Source organism: Monodon monoceros, unplaced genomic scaffold (assembly GCF_005190385.1).
Source record: "Monodon monoceros isolate NGI ecotype Baffin Bay Population unplaced genomic scaffold, NGI_Narwhal_1 Super_Scaffold_6, whole genome shotgun sequence".
NCBI classification, from domain to species: Eukaryota; Metazoa; Chordata; class Mammalia; order Artiodactyla; family Monodontidae; genus Monodon; species Monodon monoceros.
The window spans coordinates 91,472,999-91,498,351 of NW_021703783.1; the positions used below are offsets into that span (position 1 = coordinate 91,472,999).

Below are 25,353 nucleotides of genomic sequence, written 5' to 3' on the forward strand. Positions count from 1 at the left end.
TCCCATCCCACTCCCAGCCTCCCAAAGTCGGAATGCGCCCAGCGGGGAGAGAGACTGAAGAGAGATCAAACTTCCAGGGAAGATCACTAGGGGTGTATGGGTGTTAGGATCACGCCCGGCTCAGATGCGCCTGATTCCACTAAAGGGTGGGGTCCAGGAAAAGACTGAAGGCCCTGGGTTGCGGTGCTGGGGTTGGATGGGGAAGGCCTGACCCGGGGGCATGTGGGGCTGCAGCCCCCAACGCTGGGAGCCAGTGTCTCTTCCCCTTTCCCGTCACATTTTCAAGGACAGCTGGGAAACTTCAGAAAGCCGGGAAGGCTGCTGGCTGCCCGGTCCCAGGCCAGGGCGGTCTCCCTCTGCCCCTCCAAGGGCCCTCTCACTTCCCCCACCTTCTAGGGGGTCTTCTTTTCTCTTCCTTTTCACAGTTGCTGGCCCTGTGGTTCTCTACATGGCTTCTCAAGGTCGGTGGCCTCCTTTCCTCCCAGCCGCTCTCTCCCCTGGCTGCCACCCCTTCTGTTCCCAGGCTCCATCCGCACCCCTGCCACCCCTGCCGTTCCTCCCACTTGCCTTAAATCCTTCCTCTCTTGTCCATCTTTTCTCTTCCTCGGCTGGCCTCCTTTCTGTTCTTCGGCTTTTCCTTTTAGAAGGCAGCGAGGAATGAAGGTGGGATGTTGACAGCTGACCTCTAGAAAAGTCACTCGCAGTGAGCTCTCTGAAGGTCCGAACCAGGAGAAACCTCGAGGCTGCCCCCGTGACTCCATGGAAGAGTCAGAACCAGACCTCGGCCCAGACGTCCACCACAGAGCTCACAAGAAGAGGAGCGGCTCTCAGGCATGGACCAAGGAGCCCTGGGTGTCCCCAGGGCCCTTTCAGGGGTCTTCAAGGTCAAAAGCTTTTCATGATAATGTTTAAGATACTGTTTGTCTTTCCCACTGTATGCTCTCACAAGTGTATGGTGGAATTTTCTAGAGGCTACATACCATGGGCTATTGCAACAGACAATGCAGAAGCAGGTATGAGAATCCAGCTATCTTCTGTTAAAGCCAGACATGAAAGAGATTTGAAAAAAAAACAATGGCAATTCTTCTAATTTTTTTTGTTTTGGAAAATGTAATTATTTTTCATGAAATATTATTTATATCAATATGTAATAGGTCAATATTATTTTTTAATGAATATATATTTAAAAAATTTCTCCATGTTAATGTCTAATACAGTAAATATTGAAAGATATAACCCACGTACACAAAAGCTCTGTGGGCTTCTCAATAATTTTTAAGACTCTAAACTGGTCCTGACACCAAAGAGTTTGAGAACTGCTTGTGGAGAGATTAATACTGAGACACAGGCTCAAATTCCTGGCTCCCTGCGATCTGGCTGTGCGGACTTGAATAGCTAACCACACCCTCTCTGTTTGTCCCACGCATAAAAGTGGGCGCAGTAACGGTGCCACCACAGAAGGTTGTGCTCAGGTAACACATCTGAGAGTCAGGCTGCGCACTGTACCAGGGTCCCACGCGACTTTTCCTGGGGACCCAGAATCAGGGTGACGGCTCAGAGCTGAGGGCAAGGCCTGCTAAGTCCTCCAGTCTCTAACTGGAGTCATCAAGGAGCTGCCAGGGAAGAGGCCAGACTCTTCCCAGGCAAGAACTAAGAGGCAACAGGAGCTCGCCCACCCACTGCCTTCTCGCCTCTTCCCAACCAACCCTGACCTTGGACCCCTGCCATCACCCCTGTGGCTTTATCTACCACTTATGTGCCCACCAACACTTTAAACTCAGAACGAAAAACTGACTGGATCATCTTTCTTCCTTCTGGTTGCTCAGCTCCTGTCCTCTCGCCCTCCTCTCTGATTTTAGCCGTGGAGGGTAGATGGCCCATCTTCACTTCCTGCCCCGTGGACTCCTCTGATGTCCTTGACCTCTGTAGGAACACAGCTCCTAGGTACAAGGGAGTCAGTGACCCTGGGACCCTTGCCAATGAGGTACAGGAGCCTGCAGATAAACACTCCCGTCTCCGGTCCTCCGGGGTGACAATCTGCAGGGGGCGGGGGGGGGGGGCACTGGAATGCTTCTCACAAAGTCTGAGTGGAATCAATCCCCTGTTGCCCACGGCATCAACCTCACTGACACACCTTATCCTGGCTTTTCTTCCTCCTTCCCTGTCCCTCTCTCCCCAGTGCTTACTCTGGCCCCCTAGGAGTAAGGACTTTTTGTTTTTTTTTTCAACTTTACTTTTATTTAAAATGAGGCCATATTTTCCTCTTATAAAAACAGTTCAACTAGCACTGTCGATTTTCTCATCTGTAAAACAAGAACACTGAACCAGCTGACTACATTCACTCAGAACCCAATTTCTTTATCTTATGATCACTAAGGCTCTCCCTACATCTAATATACTAAAGTTCTAAGCAAAGGAAAATATAGTACTAACGACATGTTTTGATTTTTATTTCTTAGAGTTCAAGGGTCCACCATTCACCTTGGTCTAAGCTTAAGGAACCATTCAAGGGGATACAGTGCAGATGGGAGGGGAAAACAGAACCCTCACACAAGCTGTGCCGTGTTGCAATCAGGCTTCCATTTGAAAAATAATGTCGGAGTCCTTGTAATGTCCCTAGTCCTTACCCCACCTCCAAAATAAAGTCTCAGACCTGCACCCGAGCCCAGTCCCAGACTCTTGCTCTCATGGATGTGGTAGCAGTTTGCGGGGGCTGCTGTCACAAAGTTAAGACTGGGCAGCCTGAGCAACAGGAATTTATGTTCTCGCAGTTCTGGAGGCTGGAAGTCCAAGATCGAGGTGTTGGCAGGGCTGGTTCCTTCTGAGGGCTGTGAGGGAAGGATCTGTTCCAGGCCTCTCTCCTTGGCTGGTAGATGGCCATCTTCCTCCCATATCTCTTCTATCACCTTCCTTCTATGTCTGTCTCTGAGCCTAAATTTGCCACCAGTCGCACTGGATTAGGGCTCATCCTAATGGTATCATTTTCACTTGATTACCTCTGTCAAGACTCAATCTCCAAATGAAGTCGTATTTCTGAAGCACTGGAGGTTAGGACTTCCACATATGAATTCTGGGAGGTGAGGGGGTGGGGCTGGCTCTGGAGACACAATTCAACCCATAAGAGAAACCGAAGCTAAGACAGAGGTCCTGCACGTGGGTCTCAGAGACGGATCTTCAGGGTGGGATGTGCAACCCAATCCCCCACCAGACAGCAACAGGGGCCCTGGGATAATCCCTGACATGCTGTGGCCTCACCACACCTGTGCACTGACACGGGCTGCAGACGAAGCACTGGACACACAACAGCTCTAGCCCTGAATATAGAGTCGGCTCAGTGTAAAAGCCTGAATAAAGGGAATGGCAGCCCCAGGTCGGCCCACTACCCGCTCAGGCCATGCTGTGAAAGCCAGAAGGCCTCTTCTACGTTTTGTTTTGTTTTGTTTTGTTTTGTTTTTGCGGTACGCGGGCCTCTCACTGTTGCGGCCTCTCCCGTTGCGGAGCACAGGCTCCAGACGCACAGGCTCAGCGGCCATGGCTCACGGGCCCAGCCGCTCCGCGGCACGTGGGATCTTCCCGGACCAGGGCACGAACCCGTGTCCCCTGCATCGGCAGGCGGACTCTCAACCACTGCGCCACCAGGGAAGCCCTCTTCTAGGTTTCTTTTTGTTTTGGAAAGTAGAGTTACTTTCCATGTATGTATATCAATCATATATTTTTTTTGTATTTTATTTATGAGAGTGTTTAAAGAGCCCCTGACCTCCTGCACCCACGGGGCATATCCTGCTGGCCATGGGGCCTGTTAGTTAGTTGTAAGAGAGAAAGATCTGCAAAGGAGACTGAACACACTGCCTCATGGGCCTCTTATGCTAAGTTGAGCGCCAACAGGGAAAAGGCAGAACTCGAAGCCCTGGGATGAAAACATTAGGGATAAAGGGCCCAAGAAACTTGACCACCAGAATCCCCTGACCTCTCTGGCTGGCATTGGAAGACGGCTGACTACCTGGTGACCAAGTAAGGGCTTCACCTGAGGCAGATACTCCTCAAGATCGCATGTTTCCTTCTCAATTCACCTTCGCCTCCCCCTCCTTTTCCCAGCATTGACCAGGCAGGGTAGCACACTCCTTACCCAGGAGGAAATAACTTACCCACCGGAAGACGTGCAAGACCCACAGACACACAGGAACAGGAGTGTCAAGAACACGTGTGGGGCTGGATCTGAGGGTTTGCAACTTCGAGGGGAAAACTAACCAGACAGGGAGAATGTATGGACATGAGAGCATCTCCACGTCTCAGGATTTGGCAAGCTGACAAGGACACCTGGCGCCAGCCCCATGTACTGCCAAGATGGCTCTGGGGGGTCTGGGAGGTCTGGAGGGCTCACCCCCAGGGCTGCAGCTCTTTTCTCGGCACAGCTGTGACACCATCACGAGCAATGATCAGATGCCCAAGAGCTTTTTTTTTTAAAATCATCTTTAATGTAGTTTTAATATTTTTTTGCCTCATTTACCAGATAAATCATCTAAATAAATAGATGCTATACAGTCTCTTACCAATATCAGTACAAAAATAAAACCACGCTCTGCATCTGCTCTAGCTCTCCCTGCACACACTCACTCTGAAACGGCGTGTGCTTGGAATTGACTCGCGCCCCCAACCCCTCCCAAATACATTCATTTAGTCTGAACAAAGCTCGACGCTCATTCTGTGCAAAGGAAGCGTTCTTGTGCTGAGACCCGGAGGACAGGCTGGCCAGTTATAAAGCAAAAGCGAAACCACCTGACAAGCCAAGCGCCCTCCCCCAGGGCAGGAGCCAGGGGGAAGCTGGTGGAGGGACCACCATCCTAAGAGCGGCGGTGATTCCCGAGTGGCCGCGCCACGGGCGGAGAATATGCCCCTCGCCCCACCCCACAGCAAAAGAAAAGTACCAACCGGTCTCTCTACATTCAAAACAGGTGGGGCTGGGGGAAGGAAAGGCAGGTGGTCCAACCTTTTCAACGCCCACCCCCAAGTGAGTACTGGCCTTCTCGGGTGGCAGTGGGGTGGGAGGTCGTGCCCACCTTGCCCCCTCTCACCCCAAGGCCCTCTGGGACGCTCAGGGCTGGAGGAGTCCTGCAAGGCCACTTCCAGCCCCTCACAGAGGTCACCGTCCTGGGTCCTGGGCACGAAGGTCCTAACAGCCTGCAGCCCTTCCCCCAGGGAGCCTCCGCTCCCAGGTCTGGCCCTCCAGAGAGCAGGGTGCCCTGCGGGCTGTGAAGGGCTGAGAGAGAGAGGCTAGAAGTGCTCCTCTGTGGCAGCTGCCTCATCCCACAAGAGAGGCCCCAGACCCGCAAACTACACAAACAGCTCTTCAAAGTGAGGCAGGAGGAGGCCACATGTCCCCTGGGGGCTGCGGAGTGTGGCTTCTCTTGGAAGCTGAAGCCAGCCGAGTCCCAAGTCAGGGCCCACAGCTTTCCGTCAGTGCGACATCCCTGCCCACCACCATCCCCTCTGCCGGGAGCTGTTGATCTGGGACAGCTTCCCACTCAGGCTGCCCTTCCCCTCCCCAGGGTCCCGTAGCTGGGGAGGTTCCCCACTGCCCCTTCGTTCCCTGGTCCACCCCCAGACTCCCCTAGACACAACCCCCTAGCCTGGGGGTGAATCAAGTCATGGGGTGGGGGGGAGGAAGCCATCCCCCAATGGAAGCACTGAATTGACCCTGGACAACGAAGGATTAAGGAGGAAGGGGAGACAGACACTCAGGGATCTGGAATCTTGCCAGCAAGGCACCCCAAACAAAAATGGGGTACAGGCTGTCTTTGGTTTGGGAACTTGGGAAGAAGGGGTCTGGGGTAAGAACTGCCCTAGTCGAGCCTCAGCAGGATTCTGCCCACTTCCTCAGGACAAAGCAGAGCATGGAGACAGCCCTGGGGGAGGGACCTGAGTGCCTGGTCTGACAATGGGGAGAGGCGAGGGGGCCAGCCTTTCACTTGCTCCCCTGGTGCCCACCCCCAATCTGGCTTTTTCTCCCCTGCAGGACCAGGATAGGGGAGAAGTCACTCCTTACTGCCAGGGGAGCCACTAGTCCACAGGGCACGTCTGTGCTAACCAGAAACAGAGCTCCCCTCTTCTGGCAGACACAGGCCCCTGCCAGGGTGGGGTGCTCGTGCACAGCCTGACCCATCACCCACTACAGCCCGACCACAGGAAGACATGGCAGAGGTCCCGCCGCAGAGAAACAAGGTTAGTCCCAGCTGCAGCACTGAGGGTGGATGCGGGGGAGACCCAGAATGGAAGGAGGAAGGGTGTCAGGAGTCGGGGGCTGCCCTGAGAAGGTGGTGGGACGCTTCCTCCCTCCCTGACCACCCACGCCCATGTCTGGTTGGCTGAGTTGAAGGGGAGGGCAGAAAAAGAGGGGAGACAGAAGGGCTGGAAAGTCACCTGAGTCAGAGAGAACAGGAGCCCCGGGGGTGGGGGGACAGGGCACAAGTGCCTCAGAGCTCATGCCGGTGCACAGCACACATGCACACGCTTGCACGCCCGTGGCTGCCCAGGTGACACCACAAGACTTCATCCGCACGCCTGGAGCGTCGGAGGCCATCCAGCTGCCCCCTGGCCGGAGCCTTGCCCTCCACTGACAGCTATCCATGCTGACTCGGATAGGTCCTGTCAGGCGAAGTGCTGTGCAAGGTGGGATGAGCGGGGCTGCCTACAGCAAGCTCTTCTTTGCTGTGAATCACTCCCCCCACCACCCCGCCCCGTCCACCCGGTCAGGAGGCTTGCAAGACCCACTGCACACGTCTGCGGACCGGCGCATGCAGTCATGAGGGCGCGAGGGGCCGTGTGCACACACCTGCGGGGCTGGGTGTGCAAGTGAGCGGTTTGCACGGGCCAGGCGATGGAGCTGGGGAGGGTAGCTCTCAGCGGAAGGGGCTTAGCTGGCAGCTGCCCCCAGGGGAAAGGAGAGACCTTTCTGAAGGGGTGGGACGTGCCCAGCAATCTCAAACCCTTCCCAGCCCCTTAGCTCTGTGACCCAATCACTTCTGGTCAAAGCCAGCCTCCATATCCCCCCGCAAAGCTGGAGTGGAAATTTAAAAATAAAGACCCCTCCCCAAACACACACACACAAAAAGGCAAAGGGGAAACCAACCAGAAAGGCTGGGGTGGGCTGCTTAAGGGGAGGGTTCGGGCCTTCCCATCCTCCTTTAGTCCTGGGGACCAGCTGCTGTCTCTCTAGAGAAGAATGGTGATGGAGGTGTCCGGGGGAGGCTGGTCCTGTCCCCATCCTACCCTGGAGATGGTACCCCAAGTGACAGAGCAGTGCCAGGCCTCCCCAGGCCCAGCCCTGACACAGACCCAAGGCTGCCCTGTAAACGTCCGCACAGAGAAAGGGGCGGGGCGGTGGGAGAGTGTTGGGATCTTCCCCCCTTCTCCTCGTCAATGTTTCTTTAAATAAAATAATTACCCACCCCAACCCCTCCCCATTTCTGGAAGTCCCCACCCCAAGCCCAAAAGAAAACAGTTGAAGAAGAGTAAAAATGGTGATTCAGAACTTCCCGCTGCGGTCTCGGAAGAAGCCCTCAGCTGCCTGGGCCTCGCGGAAGGTGACGGTGATGGAGTTGGCGGTGATATCGGTCACTGTCACTTCACTTGAGGGGAGCGTGGGTGTCCAGGAGGGGGGCCCCTCGGCCAGATCTGCATCTGCTGCAGCCACGGGACAAAGACACACAGACAGACGGGGGACAGCGTTGGCAACGAGGTGGGGAAGGTGGGCGTGGGTGGCAGCTTGTCGACCACCTCCCACCCCACCCCCAACACCTGATCTTCTTCTGAGTCTCCAGCCAGGTCAGGGCCTAGTTCAAGGCTGGACACACAGGAAGACGTCACTACATGTACCTTCCCTGGCTGGACACGAACTCATCCTGAGTGGGACCATGGAAAGAGCTCTGGGCTTGGTGCCAGGGTCCCTGCAGGCTATGTGGCCTCAGGAGCGCCCAGGCCCTCTCTGGGCACTGGACCAGCTGGACCTGATGACTCAAGGGACCCTTCCAGCTCTGAGGGTCCCTGGGTCTGAGCCTCGGGGCTGGGCCGCCTTACCCTCCTCTTCAGGGGGCTGCTCAGCAGGCTCCCACTCGCTGGCCGCCTGCAGGACGTCCGGGGCCGCTGACTCCTGCAGGAAGAGCTCCCGTCGATGGCTGTGACTCTCCAGGTTGGGCCCGCGGGGCGGGAACTTCTTGCGTGAGAGCCGCAGGTACTTGTGGGCCTTGCGGGGCTTGCGGAGCGGGAAGGGCAGGGTGGGCACCAAGGGGCCCTTGTCCACCAGCTCGGGTGCCCCCGCCTTGACCACCCCCTCGGGGCTCCCGCTGCCGAGTGGGCGCGTCAGGGAGAAGCAGAGCTTCTCCTTGCCCTTGGCCTTGTGGGAGCTCCGCAGGTCCATGCTGTACAGCCGCTGCGGGGGCAAGCCAGGGCACGGCGGATCAGCCCTGCCCTCCCACCCACTGCCGCGCCTTTGCTCGTGCTGGCCCTCCCGCCCGGGGTCCTCTTCCCCGTGTTTCAGGGCTCAGAGCCAGCCGGCATCCCGCCCCTCACCCCAGCCCAGAGTGCTCCCCCTGACCAGCCCCAGCCCCGGGGCCTGGCCCAGCTCAGCCAAGAGGCCTCACAGCGCGGCCTCATCTCCCAGGGCCCTGTAAGTGGCTCAGGGATGGGGCCTCAGGGCACGTTCCTTTGGTCCATGGCAGAGGCACACAAGCGGTACAAGGTGAAAACTGACCGACAAAAAAACACACCTGCATTTATGAGGCAGATAAATTAAGGAGTTATTCTTCATCACAGGGAAGGAATCTTTGCTTCTAAAGAACCCCCAAAAGCTGGAACGGCCAGCTCGCTAGGGAAATGGTGTGAGGCACAGGGCTCTGAAGCTTCCTGGGAAAAGTTAGCCAGGGGTACGCATGGCACCCAGCCACAGGAGGGTCTGCCAGCAGCCTGCAGACACCCCTCGATTCCCCCAGCACTCTCCTGGGCTCTGAGCCGCAGGGTGGCCCTGGCTGGGCCCAGACGTCTGTTGCCCCGCCTCCTTCTTGCTTAAATGGGCTGGAGGGCACATTCTTCTGCCATTCAAAGACTGAAGTTTTGTAATTTGTGCATTTGTCTTACTGACTTTTGGGGGAAATTTATACAAACCCAAGAAAGATCTTGGCGCTAAGATGTTGGGGGGGGCCTGGGTCACTCCGGGACAGTAGCTTCTCCTGCTACCTGTCACCAGAGGCCGAGAGTTCCCAGGAAGAGAGTGAGGGCCAGCAGATAGGAACTGTAGGTCAAACATCTCCAGTTGGGGGCAGAGATCACATGCGCAAGTTCCATTCCTCAGTCCCACCAGCCAATCCCCATCACTCAGCATGGGGTGCAGGTTGTCATGGTGATGGGAGGAGAGCTGAACTGGGAGGAGACTGTGAAGATACTGCAGTGCTAAGAGGGCTTATCCCATATGCAGCTTTATCAAAACCCACCCCTTCAGCCTGGCTCGTATACCATCACAGGCCTCGTAACTCTCATACAGTTCTGTCCTTCTCTACCTCACCATGAGAGAATTACAGCTACTAACTAACGGGTCCAGGAGCACCAGGACTCAGATCTGGGTTTTAATCCAGCTGTGTGACTCTCGATGGAATGGACAGGAGGTTGGACATGGCTCACACTGCACGTGGACCAAGAAGCCTTCTTTTTTGGCTTCAAATTCCCGGGTGGGCCTTATTAAATTAAGGACAGCAGGTATTCTTATCATCCCAATTTTACAGATGAGAAAACTCAAGCTCAGAGATTTGCCTCAAATCACATAACTACATCACTTCAGACTCCATCCTCTTTTCAGTGCGAACCAGTGAAAGTAGCAAAGTGCCCCCAAGACCTGGGTAACACGGGCTGCCAGTCTTGTGGCAGAGGGCTTCTTCTCACTCAAAATGACACATTTCTAGGGAATTCTCTGGTGGCACAGTGGTTAAGAATCCGCCTGCCAATGCAGGAGACATGAGTTTGAGCCCTGGTCCGGGAAGATCCCACATGCCGTGGAGCAACTAAGCCTGTGCACCACAACTACTGATCCTGTGCTCTAGAGCCCCCAAGCCCCAGCTACTGAGCCCGTGTGCTGCAACTACTGAAGCCCGCGCGCCTAGAGCCCATGCTCCGCAACAAGAGAAGCCACCGCGATGAGAAGCCCGCGCAACGCAACGAAGAGTAGCCCCCACTCGCCGCAACTAGAGAAAGCCCGCGTGCAGCAACGAAGACCCAACGCAGCTAAAAAAATAATAATAAAAAATAAATTAAAAAATTTTTTTAAATAATTTAAAAATGATACATTTCTAGACCATTCCAAGGCTATGGTTCCAGAATTCTATGAATCTCCTTTTCTTGGATTCTAAAATTCCAGACGCCCCTGTTCCCTCAAAAGTTTATGCTTCTAAGATTCTCAAATACTACAATTTTGTATTTTGGGGACTTGGAGCATCAAGATTCTAAGCTTTCAAAATTCTAGGATCCCGTAAGCCATACACCCACCCTCCCCACCTCCACAGAACCTTCCACCCACGGTGTCTTCCAGGGGCACCAGCCCCACATTCTGACTTTTCCCAACTCCTCCCATTGAAACTTACCCACTAAGTGCCCCGCCCCACCCCACAGTGTCCTGGGTGGAGCCGAGGAGGGTTAGTGGTTCCGCAGAGCTATCCAGTGCAAATGCACGGATGGGCAGGGGCTGGTGGGAGGAGCAAGGGGGCCCTGTGGGCGGGCACCAGAGCTGGTGGGGTTACCTGCAGCAGAAGCCGCTTGGGTTTCGGACCTCTCTTCCTATACCCCGATGCTCGGTCTCTCTCCTCCCTGGGGTGCAAAGCAGATGGCAGAACAAAAGGAAACACTGTTGACATTTAAGGGAAAGTAAGGCATCCGCTCCACCCAGCTCTCTGCTGTCTATGGGGGAGGGGGACACCCTCCACAGGCCACCCCCTAATCCTGGGGTAGGGCTCCTCACTTTAGACCATAACAATGGGGTCGTGTGTTCAACTCCCAGGGCTGCATCTTCCCACCTGACTAAAGGTGAGGGCACAGCGACTGGTCCCAATTGCTAGAGGTGGGACTCGGGGGACATCTCCAAAAATATGTGGGTCTTCACGGCCCCAGGGTCATGCCAGACCTCTTCTCTACATGCACTGGGAACAGCCCCCAAAACAATGTAGTTCCAGTTTCCACGCTTAGGAGATGTCTACAAAAACCTGTTAATTAAATTTGCCTTGAATGCCCCAGGGGGACTGATGAGAATGGCCATGAGTCCTTTCGCAAGCAAAGTTCTGCCCAGATCTCCCCCCCCAGTCTGGCATCTCCACGAACCTGGTGGGGAGGACAGGCTCCCATTTGTCTGTATCATCTGGTTGGGGAAGGGGAGAAAAACTAGCCTGCATTCAGTCCCCAGTAGATGCCAGACTCTCTGCCGGATGCCTTCCTCCATCACAAACACACAAGGCACAACCTGAGGACGCAGACAAAGCCACACACACACACCAGACAACACGCCAGAGACCCCAACAATGTGCTGGAAGTGATGGGACAATTCAAAGTAGTTTCGTTCTGTTTCACTTCATTCCACTCATGCCGTCTGCGGCCTTGGTCCAGTCTCTCAGTCTGAGCCAAGCTAAGCCAGTGCACCCATGGAGACTGTTTCCACTGTTGGTCCCTCCTCGAGGCAGTGGCTGCCACCCCCTTCCAGACATCAGGCTCCAGGGACGCTGGGGGGAGGGCTCTCCCTCCCTCCCCACGGAGTCAGCTTCGGCAGGTCTGCCATGGGGCCCTAGAACCAGCATTCGAGAGAAGCACCCAGGGCGTGGGATACCCACACCAAGCCAGGCCTCTCGCCCTGGACGGTGAGAACCTTAATTCAGAGCCCGGTGCTGGGCGCCAGGACACCCTGTTCCAGGCTCAGCTCTACTTGACCCACAGGAGACCTTGGCTGGTCACTTTCCCTCTCTGGCCCTCAGTTTTCTAGTCTGGAGAAAGAGCTTCCCTTCTCAGCTGGTCCCCGGGGCCCCTGGGAGAAGCGAGAGAGGTGCCCGGCATTTCTCAAAATGGGGGGTAGAAAGACTAAAATAATAAAGAGGAAGAGAGAGGGAAGAAAAACAAAAAAGAGGAAGAGAAGGAGGAAGTAGAGAGAGGGAAAAGGAAAGGGCCTTGAGGGAAAAGAATAATATGTCTTTATTATATTTGTATAAGTGTTATTTATTATTATTTTTATTATTATGTCCTGCACACTTTGCACAAGGCACTGCTCTCAATGCTTTAACCCTCACAGCCACCCTGTGAGGGAGGCACATTTTCTGTCCTCATTTTATAGCCAGAGCACAGAGAGGTCAAGCCATTTGCCCGACGCCACAATTCTGACAACGTCTGCCACTAGTGAAGATGCTGAGCTCTGGGCTCCAGGCCTGGCGAGGTCAGGCCTGGGGGCCCAGTCAGGGCCAGGGGGCAGGCCTGCAGCCCAGGCCACATGACCTGGCTTCCCATCTGTAGCACCCCCACTCCTGCCCTGCAACCGTGGGAGTGGGGGGGAGGGGGGGTGCAGGGAGCTTCCATTCTGTCCAGTCCTTACCTACCCAGGGCCCATCAGTGTCCCGGGCTGTGGGGATCGTGGTCCCACAAGCCCTCAGTGCCCCACTGGCCCCTCCTGGGATGCAGGGACTCCCCATTAGAGCCCCCTGGCCCGACTCCTTCTGAGTCTCTTAAAAACCCTGCAAAGCAGGTGTTAAAATGGTCGTCACCCCGCTTCCATCTCCTTCTCACCAAGACCCAGAGAGAAAGAGGAAGTCAAATCACACGGTGGGTCTGTAGAAATCCCCGAGCTCCTCATTTGTTCCTTAACTACGGACTTTTCTGACTCATTGAAAGCAACACCCGAATCCCCTACCAGGACTCACGGGGGCCCTCCCTGAGCTGCACGTCCACTCCTTCAGCTGCCCCGCCCCTGCCCCTCCCCCAGACGCCCCACCCCTGCCCAGCTCACACCACTCCGGCTGGCCACACTCAGAGCCACGCTTGCCTCCATGCAGTTCCTCAGCCCAGGGCCTCTGCATCACTTTCTTGGGTGCTCTTCACCTGGATGGTCTTCTCTAAAATACCTACTGGGGTCCTTCCCTCACTTAGCTCAGGTCTCTGGTCAAACGCCACCACCTAACCACCCCACTGAAAGCAGCGGCCCCGTCCCGACCTGTCTGTGCAGCAGTCAGCGCGTTGGCGTCTATACATTTACTGGTGTACCTTTCACTGCAGGTCCCCGCACTGGAATGTAAGCCCCACGAGGGCAGGGACGTTTGTTGGTTTTGTTCCTTGCTGTGCCCCAGTCCCTGGAACAGTGCCTGGCACACAGTAGGACCTCAATAAAGATTTGTTGAACAAATGAAAGAATGAACTAGCTGACCCCTAATTACCATCAGGAAGACATCTGCCCGTGTGTGCCCACACCTAATGGTTTGTGGAGTGCTTTCACACGCCTTTCCTCCCCATGAGAGCCCTTGAGGTCAGCACTGTTCTCCCCATTTCACAGACAGAGAAGCTGAGGCTCAGAGAGGAAAAAGGTCCTGTGCAGCACCTCACAGCTGGTGAGTGGAACAGCCAGGATTTGATCCAGGCCTCTGACACCTGCCCAATGCTCTCCTTACCACAATCCAGGACATTCCACAGGGCTCTCTCAGTGTCACAACCCTTTTGGATCAAGGCCCCACCAGCACTCGGGAACCAGAAAGAAGCTGTGGGACAGGAACACTGTGATTTTGAAAGGAAAGAGCATTGGGAATGTTTCCTTTGAACCAGCAGCAGGAGACCTCCTGTGGGAGAAGCGGTCAGCAGGGGGTGAGGAGGGGCAGAGGAACAGCATCACTGGGACTCAGGAGCCCCACCCAGGTTAAGTCCTGCCTCCCAGCTGCGAGGACCCTGGACAAGCCCCTTAGCTCTTCAGAGCCTCGGTCTCCTCATCTGTCAGATGAGACCCTCATCCCTGTCTCAGGCAGTTGCTAAAAGGAACCAAATAAAAATGATTTTATAAAACGGTCCCGCACTGTACAGGGTCGATGGGTTGGGGAGAGGCAGAAAGACTGGGCAGCCTGCCGGCAAGGGGCCGGTAACGCTGGGGCTCATGCAGCAGAAGGGAATGGCTAGGTTATGCTCAAAAGGCCCTCCCACCAGGAAAAACAACATTTTTGGCAGAAGCTCCCCGCTAAGGTGTGCCGTCACGGCCCATCGGACGAGCTGCCAATCACTAAGCAACCCTCAGAAGAGCACTTGCAGCAGAGCACTGGCAGACACGGCAGTCTGAGACCTGGGGGCAGCTTTGCCCACGGCCTCCCAGCTAGGAGGTAGCCAAGCAGGAGGGACCGGAACCCAGCTGTCCTGGCTCCAAAGCCACACTTCCTCCCCTGGCCTTTCTTGAGAGCTTCATCAAACTTGGTGGAGGATCTGTAGGGGGGAACCTCCCTCTGGCCCATCACTGGGCATGATTAATACTGCTGCCCCTCGCACGCATGGCATCTCTACGCCCATTTTCACCTTCTTCACGGCAATTGAAACCCCTGCCTTCTGGGAAAATCGGGGCAGGTGCTGTTGGGGGTGGCCTACAACAGCAGAGAGACAGAGGCCTGGGGTTGCTAGCGGAGTGGCTGACATCACCCAGCAGCCGGAAAGGGACAGGGCCCTCAGCTGCCCTGGGACCTTGTGCCCAGCACCTTCCCCCAGCTGCGGACGAGACCCGGCAGTCCCTGCCAGGCCCCTGCCCCCAGTGACCACTGTTTGGAGCCAAGCGAGCAGCAGCTGTCTATGAAACCTCAGCGCCCGCCTTCCACCCAGCCCCCTGGCAGGCTGAGCCCCTTACTTCTCCTCATAGGCCATGACCAGGCGGGGGTCCAGGATGTGCTCCTCCGGTTCCCACGTGCTGTACCTGGGGAGAGAGACAAGGGGTCAGAGCTGACCTGCCCCCTACCCCACCACCCCCCATTCAGAGGCCGCAGCCGCTCCACCAGGCCCACTTGCCTGCAGGACTTTGCCCCTTCCTGACCCAGTGTTAACTGTCGCCTAATCCCATGAACTGTCCCTGGCTACCAGGGTAGGCCGGAGGCCTCCTGGGGGCTTGCATGACACCAGAACTCCCCTCATTCTGAGCGCTGATCGCACCACCCTATAAGTGATCGCGTCCAACTCCGGACTAGATCCCCATGTTCACTTCAGGTGAAGAGGGCAGGCCCCATATGTCCCCGGATTCCCTTCCTATGAGAGTCAAGAGCATGTGGTGAAGAGCTGCGGCTCTGGAGCCAGACTGTCTGGGTTCAAACCCCGGCTCTGCCCTGGCTAGCTGTACAACCTTAAACGATTTATTCAGGGTCTCTGTGCTGCTTTCCCGTCTGTAAAGGTCTCTCGTGCTGCTTAAACATGTTCACGTATCTAAGTGTTTAGAGCAGCGCCTGGTGCACAGGAAGTGCTCTGTGCTTATTACTGTCACCATCCCTGGCCCCCCTGATGCCCCAGCCCCAGTGGGCCCTCTGCCCAGGCTGAGCTGCTCCCTCCCCCTCCTTGGAACACATCTGCACCATCAAGGCCAGGTCTGAAGTGCCCTTCTCGGGGGGGGCCTGGCACACAGCAGGAACTTGGTAAATGTTCAGTGATTGAATGGTACAGTGTCCTACAGCAGGCCCTTAGGTCTTTCCACGAGGGACCTTCCACCACTCCCAGGCCAGATAGCATTCCCTGCTGGGACAGAACTGGGCATTTCCAGAGTTCAGCCATCCTCCTTCCACCCCCACGATTATTTACTTAGTATCTGCCTTTAAATGAGCTCACTTGGGGATTCCCTGGTGGTGCAGTGGTTAAGAATCTGCCTGCTAATGCAGGGGACACGGGTTCGAGCCCTGGTCCGGGAAGATCCCACATGCTGCTGAGCAACTAAGCCTGTGCGCCACAACTATTGGGCCTGCGCTCTAGAGCCCGCGAGGCACAACTACTGAGCCCGAGTGCCACAACTACTGAAGCCCGCGTGCCTAGAGCCCATGCTCCGCAACAACAGAGGCCACTGCAATGAGAAGCCTGCGCACTGCAAAGAAGAGCAGCCCCTGCTCGCCACAACTAGAGAAAGTCCGTGCGCAGCAACGAAGACCCAACGCAGCCATAAATAAATAAATAAATTTATGTATAAAAAAAATTAGCTTGCTTTTTTAAAACATTTTATTTTAAAAGCAAACTCTTTATGACTTCCATAAGTGGAAAAACCAGGATGACTCATCATAAACAGATGCTAATACATAAAAAAATTTTAATATAAAAACACATATATGGGAATTCCCTGGTGGCGCAGTGGTTAAGAATCCGTCTGCCAATGCACGGGACACGGGTTCGAGCCCTGGTCTGGGAAGATCCCGCATGCCGCGGAGCAACTAAGCCCATGCGCCACAACTACTGAGCCTGTGCTCTTGAGCCGCAACTACTGAGCCCACGTGCCACAACTACTGAAGCCTGCGTGCCTAGAGCCTGCGCTCTGCAACAAGAGAAGCCACCACCATGAGAAGCCCATGCACCGCAACGAAGAGTAGCCCCCGCTTGCTGCAACTAGAGAAAGTCCGCGCCCAGCAACAAAAACCCAACGCAGCCAAAAATAAATAAATTTATTAAAAAAAAGAAAGAAAATCATTAAAAAACAATTCAAGTCCTGATAACTGTTTAAAAGTATATATATATATGTATGGGTGTATATATATGCATGCATACAAATACACATATAATCATAAAAATACATATATATGTAGATGTACGTACATGGGTGTATATAAACAAAACCAAAGCAATGGACTGTGATTCTGGCCAAGACTGCACCCAGGACTGCTGGATAAGGAGGGAGGTGAGGGAATTTCCTGGTGGTCCAGTGGTTAGGACACCAAGTTTTCACTGCCAAGGGCCTGGGTTCAATTCCTGGCTGGGGAACTAAGATCCCACAAGCCACGTGGCACAGCCAAAAAATAAATAAATAAAAGAGGGAGGTGAGTAGGTATTAGGGAGGTATTGCGAGGCAGAGAGAGGCCAGGCAGAGCCCCTGCCCCTGCTGCCTTCTACCAGCCAAGTTTAAACCTTCATCTTCAACCATCCTGGTTACTGTGAAACCTAAAAGTAGTCCAATCAATATTGAAACAACAAGCTGCCCAAGGACAGAACCCTTCTTTCCTTTCTTTCACTGACACTTCTGCACACTTACTTCGTGTCGGGCCCCGTGGGCTCAGCAGTGAAGGTCCGTGCCCAGAATGCCACACGCCCAGCCTAAGCAGGCACCATCACAGCTCCTTTCCTTTGCACGTGCTGTGCTCTCCTCCTGGAGGGCCCCCTTCCTCCAGTGAACTCCTCATCCTTTAAGAATCAGGTCCTTGTAGCTTTTCCTGACATCCTCTCCTAGCTGTGCTACTCCCAGCAGAATGAACCCTCCCCTCAGCTGCTCTCCAGGGCCCTATTATCGCACTGGGACCTGCCATCCTTATTGGTGAATCATCCTTATTGGCGAATCAAGCTGGTGTCCTGGCTGGCAGGTTGTAACGCCTCGCCAGAGTGCCCAGCCCAGCCCCCAGCCCCCAGGTGTTCTGGGAATGGCTGCAGAAGCCAGTGAAGAGTTTTGCTCACCCTGGAGAAATGCTGAAAGTGAAACTGAGATTTTTTTTTATAGTTTGGGTAAAGCCCAAACTGAAAGCAACCAGAAGCTGGCAGAGACTTCAAACCTTCCTCCCCTCCCCCAAACAAAGGTTGAATTTCCTCGACTGTAACTAGTAAGAAGAGAGGGGGAATTTTGTGTTCCTCCAGTGTCCTCTGCCTGGCCCTCCCTTTTTCTCTAGCTGTGGACGTTTCTCTTCAGTGCTCTAGCCCTCTCTGCCCTGCCCACTTCCCCACTGCCCTGCCCACTTCTTGTTGATGTAGCTGCTCTGTGGTTCCTGGCAAGTCCCTAACCTTCTCTGTAGTTCAGTTTCCTCATCTTAAGAATCACCACCATCACCACCATAACAGCAAGGTGCCAGAGCAGACTACTGCAAGGACGCATCCATTCCTTGTAACACCCTTATGAGGTAGGTTACAGATGTTACAAATGAAGAAACTGGGGCAGAGAGGTTAAGCATCTTGCCAAGATCACCGAGCCAGGAAGTGGCCAATCTGTGGTCAGAACTCAGTTGAATCTTGGCTCCCCTCTCCCTTTGGATCTCTCACATGTCGGGGTAAATGGCCCCTCACCGGGCTGTAACGTCCATAGGAGAGGGGCACAGTCTGATTGGCCACGTCTTCAGTGTCTGACCCGGAGCTTGGCACACAGCGGGTGCACAGAAAGGGAGAGACTTGGCAGCTGGAGGCCTGGCCCCGTTCGGTGCTGCGGAAAGGCGGGCGGGGGTGGGGCGGGGCGTTGCACAGGCGCCTCACCCTCTCGGACACCCCGGCCCTCCTAAACAGGAGGCCATCAGCGGCCCTCCGCAGTGTGGGAAGCCAGAGACCACAGCGAGGGCAAACACGCTTTGCGAACAGCCGGGCACAGGCAAGACAGGAGGGCGCAGCCGGCGTGGCCCGCGGCCTGAGACTTCGGGGTCTAGGTCTCCGGGCCGCCGGCTGGGCGGGAACCGAGCGTGGCGGACAGAAGGCTCCAGCCACATCGCAGCGCCGTGCGCCCCGCCCCCCGGAGTCGGGCAGCCGCGCGTGCACACGCACGCACGCAGCGCGGGAGCGTGCGCGCCAGATTACCCGGCCTACTGATCGGGGGCGGGGCGGGGGCGGCGCGCACCGGCTCCGAGGTAAACACGACCACGTGACCGCCGCCCCGCCCCCCCCCCCCCCCCCCCCGCCGCCACCGGAGCCGGGGTAAACAGGCTCGCGGCCGCCCCTCCTGGGCCCCGCCGCGTAGGCTCCCGCCGTGCCGGGGCGCCCTGCAGAGCCAGGCCCGCCCCAGCCCCCGACTCCGATTTAGATTCGCCCAAATGAGAAGCAGCGCAGCGGACTCCCGAAGGCGGCGGTGAGCAAGTGACTCCGCTGCTCGGGCCTCCGTTTTCTCATCCGTGAAGCGGACCTACCAATAGTCCCTGTCTTTTAGGGGTGATGTGACGATTAGATGTGTTAAGCCACATAAAGCACTTAGAGCAGTGTGGTACATAATGAAAGCAAACAAGCATTTATTAAATCAATATCAAAAGCCTGGAGAGCGCAAACACACACCTGCCAGGGCCACACCGAGGACTCTGTGCTGCCACTACTCAACCCGGCCTTGGAGGAGAAAGAAGAGCCTCCTCTGCGTCTGGCACTGTTACGAACCCTTTCTTGTCTCAGGCAGCCTTCCACAGGGCTCCGTGAGGCTAGGGCCCCATTTTACAGGTGGGGAAATGGAGGTGCCCATGATTCAAATCGTCCCACCTTTATGACCTGGGGCAAGGACGCCTCTGCTGAGGGTTTCTGTCTCCCCATCTATACAATGGGTTGCCATTAGGCAATTACAGGGGCCAATGCCTGATGTTAATAGGGGCTTACTGATAGGCAGCTTGGTTATTGCTGTACCCTGATACACTGATAATATCACTACTGAAGCTCTATGGAGGCGGTCCTCCCCACAAATGCGGTAGCAGTCACAAGTGGGTAAGAACGGAGGGAAGAAAAGCGTTTCCAAAGAGGAGCAGCAGGGTCCTGGGCAGGCTGAGATGAGAGTGGGGTATGTGAGCATCTCTGTGTGCTGACAGCATGTAGCTGATTATTTAACATCCTCTGCCCTGTGCCCCCAGCCCCTCCCTGTGCCATTTGCTGTTCCTTCCAGAACAAGCAAGATAGCTCCTCTACCCCATCTGCTGGGGAGGAAGGGCAGTCATTTGTCTGCTGTTGGGGAGAGAAAAGAGGCAAAGCACCCAAAGGTTTAACAGGGGCCTGGCACAGGGTGAGTGTCCGTTTAAATTATGGCTTCTGTTATTAACATGAGCCTCCCTGCCCAGGGGGCGGAGGGTGCTGGGGAGCAGGAGAATCTGACTCCCCTCCCACCCAGGCTATCACTGCCCTGCCCTAGCCAAGGCTCCCAGGCCTGCAGCGAGCAGCCTGCCCAGCTACCTACTCCCCATCCACTTTCTCAGCCTCTTCTTCAAGCAAGGCCCCCTGAGGAGGAGAGACTGAAGACCAAATGGGTTACAAAGGAGCCCTGGTTCTCCTGATTCTCCCTGTGACTGAACCTGTTTTCCCCCAAGTGAAGCGGGGTGGCACAGTGGATGACATAAAGTGGGCACCATGCTGCACCGGGTTGGCAGTTACATTACTGTATATAACTCCCCTGTCTGGGCCTCAGTTTCCCCATTTGAAAAATGAGAGGACTGATCTCAATGATTGCTAAGGCTGCTTTGGGCTCCTGTGAGGAGTAGACGCCCCCAGACCCCTCTCCCGGCTGAGGGGAGACCTAGAAGCCTGAGCTGTGTAACTTACTATTAATAGCAAACGTTCACTAAGTGCTTGGTCTGGGCTAAGCATGCATCAGGTACTCTATATCCATCATCTAATCCTCACAACACTGTTGTACTGGAGGATTTATTCCAATTTGGAGATGGAAGCAGAGGTCCTGCCATGCTGGGGACTTGCTAAAGGGCTCCCAGCTGTCTAGCTGTGAGCCAGGCCAGGAACCCAGGATCAAAGTGTAGGGGAGCCAGAAATGCCCCAGGTCATCTGGCCAAACAGCGCTTCCAGAACTCCCTTGGAGCGGGGAGTGTCACAGAAAGCAGTCACGAAGGCCCATCTGGTGGTCTCAGCGTGTTAGGAAACAAGTGGGCCCCAGGTTCGGGGGCACAGGCCAGGAGAACCATGGAGGGACTGCTCTTGGAATGCCAGGTCCTTCCCCTGACTGAAGCTCTGATGGGCAGACGTATTCATTCAGGATTAATAAAAGTGGGGGAAGGAACTTTAAATAGATAAAAACCTCTGTTTAGAGAAGGGAGTCTACAGAGCAGGAAAAATAGCCAACGGTGCCTTGAAGGCCAACAGGCTGGTGTCCCACTGGGACGCAGTGGCTTCTGGCACGGAAGCTAAGAGGGGAGTGAGTACCCAGGGAGTATGCCCACCTTGAACCTTCTTTTTCTAGCTTTCCACCTCCTCTTACCAGCCCCTTCACCCAGACCAGAAGCCCACCTTCATCTGCCCAGTGGAGGAGGGGATTATCCTTCAGTCCCAGGGGGTTTGGGAAGGGGCAGCAGGAATGGATGACTGCATTATCTGGTTAACCAGCCACCAACCCTAATCATCAGGATGCCTGCAGGCCATCCTGAACACACTCCCAGGCCTTTCACCCCACAAAGTGAAGGAGCCTGTGAGAAGAGAGCAGGGCCTGGACTACTGAACCCATTTTGCAGAGAGAGAAGCTGAGGCAGCATGGCCTGTCTTCCTCTCTGCTGTTTCTCACCACCGCGTGTCCAAGACACTCCCAGGACCCAAATACCAGGTCAGCCCCCAACACCAGCAAGGCAGAAAGCCCCTGGCACAGACAGCAGGGGCTCTGGACAGAGGGGGATTCCAGGAGTCAGTCTCTAGGAGGCAGGGCTGGGAGGTGGGGCACCCACAGACCAATGGGGAGGCCCCACGACCTGCTCCTTCCCTCCCCTCCCCCAACAACTCCCTGCTGGGAGGTGATTGGTTGGTGAGAAGGTTCCTGATTGGGCCTCAGCGGAGAGGTGGGGCAACTGGGAGAGGTCCTAGACCCAGCTCCCTGGCCCCGCAACTGGGAGATGGAGGAGGCACAGAAGTGATACCTGAAGATGGAGAGGCCCAGTTCAACTCTCAACTCTGCCTCCACTTGCTGTGTGACCTAAGGCAAGCTGCTTACCTTCTCTGAGCCTGTTTCCTCATCTTTAGAGATCAGGACCACAGCTGCCTCACAAGGCTGTACAGGAGCCTGCTCTGTAGACTGGAGAGTGCTGTCCAAAGGCGAGCTCTGTCCCTAGCTGTATGGCACTGAGGACTCGTGCCCCACTGGCTAGACTTGTCTTGCCCAACCACACAAACCCCCACCCGGCACTGTACTTGCTGCAGCTTGAGTGCCCCTCCACCTTGCAGGCAGCCATCTCTGAAGCCAAGATGATGGGCCTTCACCTCCTAGGTGCCGGGAAAGGCCAGAAGCAGGGGAGCAGAGGGTCCCACCAGAAGGTGGAGTGCAACACTGAATGGGGCCCATGAGAAGAGAAGCTGGGGCCCACCTTCACCCTCATGTGCTCCAAGCCCCTCAGCTGGCAGAGGGGAAACTGAGGCCCAGAGAAGAGGATGATTAATCAAGGTCTGCTGGCCAATTACTAGAGCAGCTGGAGTGAAAAGTGAGGCAGGAGAAAGGGTAAAAGGTGGATGGAAGGATGTACAGGTAGGCAGACAGAAACACACAAAGAAGCCTTACTTTGGGGGCCATCCTTTCCACTTCACCAGATATTCGACTTTACCCTGGGAAGAAAGAGAGAAGTAGACACAGTGAGATACACAGATGCCCCTACGACCACTTGCACGACAGTAAGGCCCAATCCCCTCTGCAGACAGAAGTCCCCCAACACATACACACTGTCAGCGACGCCCCCCACAAGATCCCCATCAACCAGAGATCCTCAAACTGACCTCCGCAGACGGTCCTCCCTACTAGAACACAGGAGTGCCCTGGGCCCCAAACACCTCTGGGGCTTCTGTGGCAGAAGCTTGGAGCCCGTGTCACGTGTGGGGAAACAGACCGTGTGGGGATGAGCGTGGCCAAAGATCCAGTGTCCCGGTGCTAACACCATAATTCTCTTTCCTTTTTCGATTAGAAGACTCTCCAAGTCCTAGAATACTCCTCCCTGGCATGTCCCACATGGCTCTAGCCCCATCAGCCCCCTCCCCGTGAGAGGCTGCCTCTGGGCCAGAGGTGACAGGCTAGTGACTCCAAGACTCAACTCACTCTCAAGTCAAAAGAACCTGGCAGGACCCCAGAGAAGGCTGACAAAGTCTCCACCTTGAGAAAGGGTGATCGCCCCTCCAGTAGTTAGAAAACAGAGGCAGGTTCCTCCCTTCCTCAAAGGTGACAGGGGCCTTTAAAAGTTCCCAGTCCAACCCCATCTGATGGGTGATACCCCTCCACACTGGAACTTGAAGACCAAGATATGTCACCTCCTCAAAGAGGCCTGCCCTGGCCACCCTTCCCAACACCCTCCCTCCCGCCTTCCAGTAGTTCTCTTTCTGTGTGGCACACGGCCCCCTTGGAAAGCATCTATATTTATTTCCTCTTTCACTGTGTGTCTCCGCTGCCAAAATGGCAGCTCCACGAGGGAAGCAGCTCCCTCCCCGGGGCTTAGAATGGTGCCTGGTGCACAGAGATACTCAATAAATATATTTTGAATGAACGGCGAAAGGAGTGATGCTTCGCACTCTCTGGCACTACCCCTCAGGCCTCATGTAGAAGGGAGTAATTACTGTACCTGCTGAGGCTACACTGCATGGAAAACATGGGGCTTTGAGGAACAAATTCAAATCGAGGAAACCCTGAGGGAAGGGAGGAGGAGGGGCAGCCCCAACTTGAAGACAGAGCTCAACCCCATTGGAGTTGGGGAAGAAAAGGTCATGGCCCACCTTGACTGTCACCCTTAGATGTCACCCAAGATGCCGGGACTGAGTTTTCTCTCTTGAAAGATGAGCTGGCAAACAGCCAACTGGAGCTCCTGCTCTACACCCATCTCTAACTTGCTGTGTGACCTTGACCAGGTCACTTCCCCAGCCAGGGCCTCAGTTTGTGCCTTCGTCAAATGGGAGGAGGTGAACTCTAAGACCCCCTCCCAGCCCTGCCGCTAGAGCCTCCCATGGGGCTGCAGGGAGGAGATAAGGGAAAAGGATAGTGGTGAGTGCCGGGACAGGAACTTTCCCCAAAGCCTTCCATCTCCAACCTCCAGTCTGGGGCCAGACCACTTTGCAGACGTGTGCACAGGAAATGTGCACGGCCAAAGTCCAGGCCCGAGGCGCGGGGACCGAACCTAGCAGAACAGACGCCTCCTTAAATTGCAGGGTGTATGTTTTGGAGGCGAAGGCAAAGGGGGAGGAGCTTTGAGGATGCCCCAGCGCCGTAGGCGGCTCCACTGAGCCGGCCGGGCGGGGCTGGGAGGTGGGGAGGGGAAGACAGAGGGGTGTGCACTGGAAGTGGGGGAGAGACGTGGAGGTGGGGGTGTGGAGGGGATCGAAGTCCAGCAGTTAAACTTAAGAGGCGGGAGGACGCTTTTCCAAAGCTCCGCCTCCAACTTCAAAGGACTTGGCACCAAGAGTCCAGAGTCCTGAGTTCGAGACCCAGCTCCGACGCGAACACACTAGGCAAGCCGTTTCTTCAACTCGGGCCTCAGTCTCCCCATATTTAGAATGAGGGGAGGATGAGAAAGGATGGCGTTCAGGATCCCTACAGTCCGATCCTAACCTCTAGCTCTGGCGGACTCAGCTGCCCCCAGCATCCTGGGGCGACAACTTTTATTCTACTCTTTCTACAAGGTGGCGGGGGAAACTGAGGCACGGGCTGGGGATACGAGTCCGGCAGCGCAGGGCTGCCTGCCCACCCCCCACCCCCGCTCCACTTTCTCCCTCGCCTCCAGCGCGGAGGGGACAGTGCTGGGGACAGGAGGGGACTCCACAGGGGTCCTGGGAGCCGCCCCCGGGCAGCCTCACCTTCCGCACGCGCTTCTTCCGGATGCTCTCTACGGCGAACACCTGCTCGCCGATGGCTGACAGCTCCATGCGGGGCGGCGGGCGAGCGGGCCCGGGGCCGGGCCGGGCCGGGCCGGGGGCGGAGCTGCGGGGCCGCGGCTGCGGCGCGCGATGCTCGGGCCGGCGGGGTCCCAGTCACCCTCGCCCGGGCGCGCACGCGCACGCGCACGCGCGCACACCCCCTTGCGCTCCCTCACGCCGCCGACGTTCCATTTTTGAACCTGCGCAACGTTTTCCTCGGCGCGCGCGAGCCGGCGAGCGAGCGCGCGGGGCGGGGGCGGAGCGGGGGCTCGGCTCTTGCCGGGCAGGTCACGCCCCTCCTTACTCGGCTCCGCCCCCTCTTGGTCCCGCCCCCTCTGGAGCTCCGCCCCGCCTGGGCCGTCAGTAGCGCGCGGCTCTCGGGATCCGCTAGCACGCGGGACTTATTTGGCGCCGGCGCCGGTCGGCGCGGGGGTGGGACGAGATCTTAATACACCGACGCGTTTCCTAAAGTCCTCCCGGTGACTCTGAGGGGCCGGAAACGGCATGGCCCCGGTTGGGCAGATGAGAACATGGGCAGAGCGGGGAGGCCATTTGCCTCACCTCCCACAAAGGATAGAGGGGGTCGCGGCGCGGACCCTTGGCGGCAGGAGGGCG

General features: G+C 56.0%; 1 protein-coding gene across 4 annotated transcripts; it reads right to left on the reverse strand.

Annotated features, from left to right (window-relative positions):
* Nucleotides 1–2,078: 2,078 nt before the first annotated feature.
* On the reverse strand, nt 2,079–24,929 carry CBX7 (chromobox 7). Of its 4 annotated transcripts, none has more exons than XM_029204792.1 (6): nt 24,679–24,806; nt 22,409–22,452; nt 14,876–14,941; nt 10,779–10,845; nt 8,074–8,146; nt 2,079–7,680 (listed from the first exon to the last, which is right to left on the reverse strand). In XM_029204792.1, exons 1-6 carry the CDS (start codon nt 24,745–24,747, stop codon nt 7,523–7,525), a joined length of 477 nt encoding a protein of 158 aa, XP_029060625.1. In that variant the 5' UTR covers nt 24,748–24,806; the 3' UTR covers nt 2,079–7,522. The 4 variants fall into 4 exon arrangements, with proteins under 4 accessions (XP_029060625.1, XP_029060623.1, XP_029060624.1 ...); XM_029204790.1 differs by having other exon boundaries at nt 2,079–7,677; nt 8,074–8,425; XM_029204789.1 differs by having other exon boundaries at nt 7,377–7,680; nt 8,074–8,425; nt 24,679–24,929.
* Nucleotides 24,930–25,353: the final 424 nt, after the last annotated feature.